Source organism: Octopus bimaculoides, chromosome 2, assembly GCF_046866305.1.
Source record: "Octopus bimaculoides isolate indiv1 chromosome 2, ASM4686630v1, whole genome shotgun sequence".
NCBI lineage: Eukaryota > Metazoa > Mollusca > Cephalopoda > Octopoda > Octopodidae > Octopus > Octopus bimaculoides.
Window position 1 is genome coordinate 42150886 of NC_142929.1, and position 10605 is coordinate 42161490.

A 10605-nucleotide genomic window follows, 5' to 3' on the forward strand; every position below is an offset into this window, starting at 1 on the left:
TCTGTCCTTGTTCATCCCCTCTATGTCTAGCCCTCTGTGGGCAATAAAGAAAGAAATACAGACACACACACACACACACACACACACACACACACACACACACACACACACACACATTCAACAGGCTTCTTTCAGTTTCTGTCTACTCACAAGGCTTTGGTTGGCCCAAAGCTATAGTAGAAGACACTTGCCCAAGGCACTGCACAGTGGGGCTGAACCTGGAACCATGTGATTAGGAAACAAACCTCTTTCCACATAGCCATGCCTGCACCTATTGGTACCTTTTTTTTTTTTTTAATTTCCCTGGAAGAATAAAAGTTGGCTCTTTAGAAATTTCTAGATGAAAACATAACATAGCCATGTGAAGTGGGAATATTGGTTGTAACAATTCGTATTGTATGTACAATAACAGAAATACTGACACCACTAACAACTTGAATTGACACTCCAGTATATGACTGGTACTTACTTTATCATTCTCAGAAAGAGGAGAGACAAAACTGTCGCTGGTTGTGTTTGAAAATGTAGAAGGTAACTAAATACTATAAATTATTTAGTTCAATGTTCTTCTGTTTCTGCTAATTCACCATTCTCATTGCTGGCACTTTGGCTATCAGTACTCTGTTCCTTCTTTCTTTCTTTCTTTCTTTCTTTCTTTCACTAGGTGTGCCTTCACATTACACTCTTTTAACTTGATTCATTACCATGTAATGAATATACTTAATTTAAATTCCGTTATAAATTTCACAAAATTTTATTGATTTCTGACACACACACACACACACACACACATGAGTGTGTGTGCATGCATACATATATATTATAGGAAAATATTCTGCTGGGAAAATATATTCTTTCTTGGAAATATAATTTAGCATGAAAGTTGTACTAATTGCTATTATTATGAACATTATCTTTAGCAGCCAATATCGAGTAACTGAACAGATTCATTGCTGGTTATTAGCAAGAAGGTGTTGGCTCCACCAGTCTAAAGGATTTATTAGATTTGGTCATCAGCAAAGCACAGATGGTTCGTTGAGAGAGAAAATCAATTAGGCTCATTCTCTCTTTCTCTCTCTCTGATACAGACACACACACATGTACATACATACATACATACATACATACATACATATATATACATACACATATACACACACATAGACATATATACATACACATATACACATGCTTATGTGTGTATGCATTTATATACATCCCTACTACCTTTTTCTATCTGTATTTTGTCAATATTGAGATTGCACTTCTGTAACCATGATGTAATTCAGTGTCCATGCATTTGTATGACATGTATGCACATAGCTGATCTTTTTTTGAGTCAGCCATTTAAAAATGGATAGCCTCCAAAGATAAAGGTATATATTTTCTTTTTTTCACAGCATTAACAGACTGTCAGAATTGTATATTGATGGCTTATTTATTTGCAAGGCCATTTGCTTCTAACACCTTTTACTTGTTTAAACAATAAAAATGCTGGTCAAAACATAGACACAAAAAGCATGAGCACAGCCAAATCTATCTCTCTCATCACACTCTGCTGTCTTCAAAAGGAAAATACATTAAGTTCAGATCCCTGACAGGATCTGAAGGTTGATTTTGCTTTCAATCCAGTGTGGTTGATAAAATAAGTAGCAGTCAAGTATTAGGGATGATTCTCAACCATTGCTGGGATTTTTCTCTGTCTATTTCTTTTGCATTTATTATTATTATTATTATTATTATTATTATTATTATTATTATTATTATTATTATTATTATTATTATCATAAAAAGGCAGCAAGCTGGTAGAATCGTCATCATGCTGGGCAAAATGCTTAGTGGAATTTCATCCATCTTTACTTTGCAAGTTCAAATTCCCCTCAGGTCGACTTTGCCTTTCATCCTTTTGGAGTTGATGAAGTAAGTACCAGTTGCACCCTGGGATTGACATAATTGACTTCCACCTCCCCACTCCCAAAATCAGGCCTTGTGCCTATAACAAAGAGGATTATTATGAGTGGTGTTATCACTGAGTGAGAGAGTAGCACATGCCATCAAAGTGACACCGGAGTACAAATATATGAAGCCCAATATACCCATCATGACTGCCCATCCAATAAGGGTACACCAGGCACATGCATCACAACTAAATATGTGTGACATGATGATTTCATATCAAGATAAATAGTGCATGACATTGCACTTTTTATCCAGTTAGAATTTTCTTCAGGTCTGGTAGTCCATCCAGCTCAAAAGGCCCCTGAATAAGGGTCGTTTAAAGATGATGAACAAAGTACCCATGTTTTCAGGAATTAAATATTCAAACTCCAAAGAATCCCTCTCAACACATGGCTATGATGCTTCCCCACTACTCCTGCTCATGATCAGAGATGTGCATATTGTCAGCCACTAAGGAACATGCTCAACTAGTTAAGGTCAAGCAATTGACAAGCAAATCTGTGGTATTGAGCAGAATATTTAATATAGCCCATCTTCATTATTATTATTTGTTTTGCTGAAAAGATACACAAGGTCGAAATACTAGTGTCCCAAAGTCCCCTTACCCCCAATGAACTGATGTGCTTTGAACATCAACTTCCAATGAAGAAATTCAACAGCAGTTAGCATCTTAACATTGCTATCTGCTAGAATATATTAAGAATGAATATGTAATGTCATTGCATAGATACACTATGTTTGAATAAAACAAAGAGGAAGATCGTGACTAATGCTTTTAATCATAGGCTTACCTTGATCAAGTTTACTTGTGTATAAACAATAATAACATGTTTATATCTTCTACAATTAGTTTGCTGAGTCTCTGGCAAGAGCACTTAACCTATTTGCCTCACTTCACATAACTGTGTCAGAATGTATTTCAGGTTTCTTCGAAAGATTTTCAGAGATAGACTGGCATCTGTTTAACATTACTAGAACTGGCATTAAGCATTGTTAGCTTTACTGATTTCGGTATAAGGAATAAGGAATTATATTCTTTTCTACTGGTTTCAGTCATTAAACTGTGACAATGCTGGGGTACCACCTTCCAAGAGTTTACTCATTCGCATCAGTTCCACTACATATATCCATCTGGTTCTTATTTTGTCTTTCATTTGTCAAGTCCCATCAAAGTATAGGACATAAAGGAACACAATATAAATATGGGTTTTTGGACTGGCAGAAGCACCAACACAGACCTCACATGCACACACACTCTCATTTTCACTTTGCCAAATGAAATTTGACTGATTTGCACACATATACACACACACACACACACACACACACACACACACACACACACACACACACACACGAGAAAAGGTTAACTGAGTTAGAGGTCAAAATAACCATCTAAGGGATAGAAGTATCCATTACACTACTGGTATATTACCTATGTTTAACCATGGGCATACATATGCAAACATATTATGCTCATAAATTATAGGTAAAGACGAGGATAAACATAGGTTTATCAAGAATCAAAATTTAAAGAAAACAGAAAATGGAAAAGTATTAGAATCCATTAACCCAATTTGCTGACTCTTTTGATGGCACACAGGTGTCGATGAACAAATGTATGACCAAATCCTAGCTTTTCCGCTAGTTCCTCAACAGTTACAATGGGATTTTGTTCCACCAAGGTTTGCAGGACATCCTCGTCAAATTCTACAGATCTTCCAGATTGAGGCTTGTCTTCTAGGCTGTAGTTTCTGGCTCGGAATTTCTGAAACCACTGTTGACACTGGCTTATGCTTATCGTCCGATCCCCCATATACTGCATTAATATTTCTCACACTTTCCATTGCGTTGTTATCTTTATTGAACATATGAAGCAAAATATGCTGAATATGCTCCTTTGCCACTTCCATTATAGCTTTGAAAAAATAACTGTTAAAATCAAACTGCACTAAGAATAAGGACAAGGTAAAATTACTACCTGCTTTTATAGCAAGTTGATGCAGGTAGTTTATCTCATCCCCCTCCAACTTTTAGTTTATGCAATTGAAAAAATCCGCATTATTTATGGGATGACCCAATATATATGTGTGTGTGTGTGTGTGTGTGTGTGTGTGTGTGTGTGTGTGTGTGTATATATATATATATATATATGTGTATGTATATATATATATATATATATATATATATATATATATATATATATATATATATACACACACATACACATACATTCATGTATGCAAGCACGCGTGCATGCACGCGTGCATGCACGCGCGCACACACACACACAAGGAACTGGTCAACCTGATGCTTCAGTGAAAGTTACTTGCCCAAGGCATTGAGCAGTGAGATTGAACTGAAAACCACATGACTGAAGGAAACTTCTTTATCATATGGCTACATCTGCACCTAAATATATATTTAAATGTATTTTCATTTTCTCTTAATTAACTCTGGAAAAAAAAATGTCCAACTTATTTGAAGCATGCATGCTTACTCTGTAGAATATGTGCGAAACGTTGCATGAATATGCATCAGTTTCATTGTATACAGGTTTGCAGATAATATTGCAGTTGCTAAACATTATCATTTAAAGGAAACCATTCTTTGTAACCTCCGCATGTATGTGATATTGTATGTGTGTATTTGAATTAAATGTTTTAAGCTTGTGTTTTGTGTGTGTGTATGTATATGATAAAATTAAGTTTGTCTAAGTCTGTGTGTGTGTAGAGATACATGAAAATATGCATAAGTGAATGTTTGTATATAGATAGATACTGCTGTGTGTGTTATGAATATATAATGAAATAAAGGAAGTGTAACAGTAAAAGAAGGGTCTTTGAACAGTATGTGCATATGTGTGTGTGTGTGTAAACACATGTGCATGCACCTGTGCATTTGAATGAATTGTGTCAAAACATGTTTCTGTATAATCAAATAGATTTTTGTTTGGCATGCATATATGTATATTCATATATACTTGTATGTATATACATGCATTTGAGCATCTCTGCCTATTCACGTTTATGTGCAAATAGGTGTGTATGCACACATTCACACAACTGTACATAAATAGTATGTTATATCACTAAGCAAGCTCTAAACCATATTTTGTTTCCATCTCATCTCTGACAATGCATCTTCCTTCTACTCTTTTTCATCTTTATAATATTGACTTACATCTGATGTCTTATGTTTCCCACACTAGCTTCTAGCTCTCTTTTCATTTGTTATATAATTTCAAGGAATCCTAAACAGACCCCACCTTTATTTAAAAATATTTTTTTCTTTTATCTTCCTGTGTTTCATGTTTATATTTTGCTCTGTGTTATTAGTGTTTTGCACACACACACACACACACACACACACACACACACACGTACAGATGCATGTATATGTCACTGTGTACATGTGTGGGAGTTGGCATGCATTTTGCTTATATATTTTACTGTTAATTTCTGTATATAGGTTTATTTGCAAGCGTAAAAGAAGCAGAAAGACAAACAGAAACTAAGAGAATGGTTGTAGGGAAAAGTGATAAAGAGAGAGAGAGGCAGAGACAGAGAGGAAGAGGGAGGGGTGGGAATTCAAGCCAGCATAGCAATACATCTACATTATATTTATTACATTTCAATTACCAGACATTAGTAGTTCAGAATTAAGATTATGATAGATTTGATTTAGGTGGTGGAGGGAGATATTGTAGTGGTGGTGGTGGTGGTGGTGTTGATAATGGGGAGGCAGACTTAAGATTCAGAAACAAAGATTTATCCTTCTCTTCATCAGAAACATTGCTGATAAAATTACCTTTGTTTATGTATATATATATATATATATATGTATTATTTATTCTTGAAGCTGTTTCCTTTGTTTTGTATTGAAAATGAACCAAATTTAAGGAAACACAGACCATGTAAAATAGGGATAGTTACTAAGACAATAAATCTTTTCCAAATTGAAGGGTAAGAATTTCTAGTTTATACCAAGTGTTAAGTAGATGAGAAATAAATATTCTCTGGGATATGATGCTGGTAGTCTACTGCATGTAATTTACTAAGACTAAGATAAGGATACTGTCTCAGGGTTGTAAGCTATTTAGTTGCCTATAGTGGTTGAGTATACCTCTCTATGGCTTCTATTTACAGTTAGGTGTTCTGGGATATTGTAACCTAAGTGACACATTAACCATGCCAGCAACAAAATATAAGCTGTTGACTTCTTTGGCTGCTAGATAGACCCCACTGTAGACACAATTTAAGCAGTGAGAAAGCCCCTATGTGGTTGTTCAATCTCTAGAAATAGCAGCCAATTCTCCATTAAACCACACCATTATTTGATGGGAAAAAAGAAAAAGCCCATTGGATAATGGTGGCCTTACTTGATACACTCTATCTGAATAAAAGACTGAATGGTTGCTGCAGGAATGTCCTTTGATCAGGGCTGGCCTTGGGCTTGAAACATGGACCTCATACAATGCATGTGTGTGTGTGTGTGTGTGTCTATTTGGTCTTCTTTCTTTCTTTCTTTCTTTCTTTCTTTCTTTCTTTCTTTCTTTCTTTCTTTCTTTCTTTCTTTCTTTAGTCATTGGACTGTGATCATGCTGAGGTACCACCTTGAAGGGTTTTAGTCAAACAAATCAGCCTTTACCTATTTTTTTAAAGTCTGGTAATTATTCTATAGGTCTCTTTTGCTGAACTAACAGGGATGTAAACAAATCAACATTGGTTGTTAAACAATAGAGGGGGAACACACGCACACACACACACACAATGGGCTTCCACAGCTTCTGTCTACCAAATCTGCTTACAATGTAATTCATTGCTTCAAGGCTATCGTAAAAGACAATAGCCTAAGGTGGCATGTAGCTGTACCGGATTCGAAATCACAGTTGCAAAGCAAGCTTCTTAACCACACAGCCATACATATGCAAACTTTACCTTCATATTTATATGATGGAGAACAAAAAAAAAATTAAAAGAGAAATCAAGATATAGTGGATGTAGAAAGGAGGATGATGATGTAAGGGGTACTCTGGGTTGTAGAATGATGGCCATAAGGAGGGTGATTGTAAAAGGATAGACGATGATTTTACGGTAGTAATGGAGTGTAAGGAAAGGTAAGAAGGACACAAGTTTATTAATCCTATTATCCAGGATTACTGCAGGAGGTGCAGATGAGAGCAGCTGCATCAAACTCTCTCATGCACCAAATGTCAATTTCTGAAGTATAATTCGTGAAGTAAAATTTTGTAGCAATACCAAATGGCGGTGCCCCAGCATGGCCACAGCTCATGAGCTGAAACTAGATAAAATGAAAATGAAATAGTAGGGTGTAATTTTAGGGAGGTTTAGCTGTTATTTTAACCCTTTAGCATTTAAACCAGCCATATCTGGCTCAAATAGTCAACCTCTTTTATATTCAGACTGGCCAAATCTGCCTGTAACACCTACCCTGCAACATCATTTTGAAAATATACAATCACATCATTGAATCTCTCTGCTACAAGATGATAAATGATTAATTGAAAATATTGTGAATAAATAAGCATTAGATTTGACAGTAATGCAAATGCTAAAGAGTTAAATTAGCAGGATTGAATTGAGAAATAGAACTCACACATGATGTGTCCCCAGGTAGCAAATAGAGGAATAATCTCTAGATAGAAGAGTTAGTGGTGAATATAGAAATAAGACATCTGGGGTTAAACATGGATTGCCCTTTGGCAAAGTATAGCACCTCACAGCCATCTGATCTTGGATTATAGGGGAAACCTTGAGAAGCATTCTGATGGATGTACTGTATTGCTGAAACATTTATCCACTGACCAATGGTGACACTTGTACAATGCTTGGCAGAGGAACTTCTGTGGAATCAATGACCAAAATTGCCAATTTCCCTAAAGTGTATTACTGCTAATGTTTGTACATAGCTCAACCAACCATGGACATTATTAGTCAACAAAAGATTTGAAAATGTAAAGTTTGTTCAGATGTATAACAACTCAAATGACTCCAGATTCTTCATTTACTGAATATAAGATTCAAATACTGCCCAAACTGGAGCATCATTTTATCCCTTTTGTTATATTATTTCTGTTGAAATAGACATGCTTTTGCTCTGGTTAATTTTTAAAATACCTAAGAATTTAGCAAAATATTTTGTCATAATTAAACTGGTGGTTGGAACAAAAATGAACATGAAATTTTGATGGAAGGTGTTAATTTAGAGCATTTTAATCCTTTAGCAGTTAAACCAGCCATATCCAGCCCAAATATTCCACCTGTTTAATATTCAAACTTGCCAGATCCAGCCTCTCACACTTATCCTACTATGTCATTCTAAAAATGAACAATCACATCATTGAAATCTTGAAGCCATGAGATAATGCATGATTAATTCAAAACAATGTAAGTAAATAAGCCTTACACAGTAATCTGAATGTTAAAACAGGATGTTAATATTATAGAACCAAGGATGGTCTCAGGTGACCTGGTATCAAAAAGGTTGTGTAATATTTACTATATTAAGTAATATAATTTACTAACAACTTTTTCATAGATAAATATGTAATCACATTTCTCTTTATTTAGTCTTGTTGTTAAGTTCAGCCCTTTATGGGGCCTAAACTAAGATAGGAAATACATCCGACTGTAAGAATCTAATTGCAAGAATTCATGTAAGTTTTTAACCTTTTACGGAAACATCCAATTTAGTATCAGTATTGATCAGACCTGTACTGTTTTACTCTTTTACTTGTTTCAGTCATTTGACTGCGGCCATGCTGGAGCACCGCCTTTAGTCGAGCAAATCGACCCCAGGATTTATTCTTTGTAAGCCTGGCACTTATTCTATCAGTCTCTTTTGCCGAACCGCTAATTTACGGGGACGTAAACACACCAGCACCGGTTGTCAAGCGATGTTGGGGGACAAACACACACATACATCATCATCATCATCATCATCGTTTAACGTCCGCTTTCCATGCTAGCATGGGTTGGACGATTTGACTGAGGACTGGTGAAACCGGATGGCAACACCAGGCTCCAGTCTGATTTGGCAGAGTTTCTACAGCTGGATGCCCTTCCTAACGCCAACCACTCAGAGAGTGTAGTGGGTGCTTTTACGTATCACCCGCACGAAAACGGCCACGCTCGAAATGGTGTCTTTTATGTGCCACCCGCACAAGCCAGTCCAGGGGCACTGGCAACGATCTCGCTCGAAAATCCTACAGGAGCCAGTCAGGCGGTACTGGCAACGGCCACGCTCAAAATGGTGCATCTCATGTGCCACCCGCACAAGAACCAGTCCAGGGGCACTGGCAACGATCTTACTTGGCTTGCCGGGTCTTCTCACGCACAGCCCATTTCCAAAGGTCTCGGTCCGTAGTCATCGCCTCGGTGAATATACATATACATATACATTTATGCGATGGACTTCTTTCAGTTTCTGTCTACCAAATCCACTCACAAGGCTTTGGTCGGCCTGAGGCTATAGTAGAAGACACTTGCCCAAAGTGCTATGCAGTGGGACTGAACCCGGAACCATTTGGTTGGTAAGCAAGCTACTTACCACACAGCCACTCTTGCGCCTCTGAAGACACACTCTCCATCTTTAACCACTTCATCTTTTTCTGTATAATGCACTACAGTATTCAAGATATCTTTTCATTTTTAAAGACAATAAGGAATAATTTGAGGTACATTTGGCTGCTATTCTTGCAGGTCAAGTGGCTATGTTGAGGCCCTCTTGTTGGCACATTTAATTTCATGATTGATATGACTGATGATCTAAATGAAAATGTGCTGTGTCGATGTGTATTGAGGAAATTACTGGATAGCAAAGGCAATTGGTTACTGATTTCAGGAATGGTCATGGTACTGGTTTGCAAATGTAATGTAATCAGATGGTACATACTGAATAATAAAGAATGGAAAAAACTCCCTAAAAACTGTTGTTATTGCTGTTTGACCCCAGTTTAGCATTAATCCAAGAGTTATGATGTAAAGCATTCCATATGGACTATTTTTCTTTTTTCTCTCTGTTTATCTAAGACATTATTTTACTTGCCTTTCCATTTTTAAGAGAATAAGCTGAGGTGAGGAAGATTTGGTTGTTGTTGCTAGCATGTTGAGCAATCACATAGAGGTTTTTTTTTTTGGTTTATAGAGGGCTTCTTTGGTTTAGAGTTGGTAGTGAAGATTATTTGTGATACAGATATTCAAAGAAAGACTTGGTTGAAAATAGGTCAGATCTGAGAATGTTGAACTTCCCAAATAAAAGAGATGCATGGTAAAATGTTGAATACAAATTTATCATCTTGTGTCAGAATGCCAAAATATAAAAAAAAAGACAACAAAAAGAAAATAAAACAAAAAACAAAAGATGTTAAATGCAGCAGGAGCAAAATTTGACGACAGCATGAAGATTATATAGATTAGTATTTCTAAATGAAATGTTTGTATAAAAATGTATTTGATATAGATGTATAATAAAAGCAGTAAAAATAAACTGTTGGGAAACAAAATGGAAAATACCGACTTTGCTTGGAGCAATCTGGAACAATAAAAGAATCCATTAGTGCAAGTTGTGGAATTTTCAAAGATTTTAAATTTCTGTTTTTAATCCACTATTTTTCTCTCTTTT

At 36.0% G+C, this 10605-nt stretch overlaps 1 protein-coding gene across 2 annotated transcripts in view; it reads left to right on the forward strand.

The window, feature by feature from the left end:
- Positions 1-10605, forward strand: part of LOC106880544 (suppressor APC domain-containing protein 2) — a 92497-nt gene that overhangs the window by 12107 nt on the left and 69785 nt on the right. Inside the window, exon 2 of one of the 2 annotated variants that reach the window (XM_089344266.1) lies at positions 484-531. The exons of the other annotated variant lie outside the window; for it this stretch is intronic. Coding sequence (XP_089200392.1) covers positions 484-531 — 48 coding nt within the window. The remainder of the gene's footprint in view (positions 1-483; positions 532-10605) is intronic. 2 annotated transcript variants of the gene reach the window in all.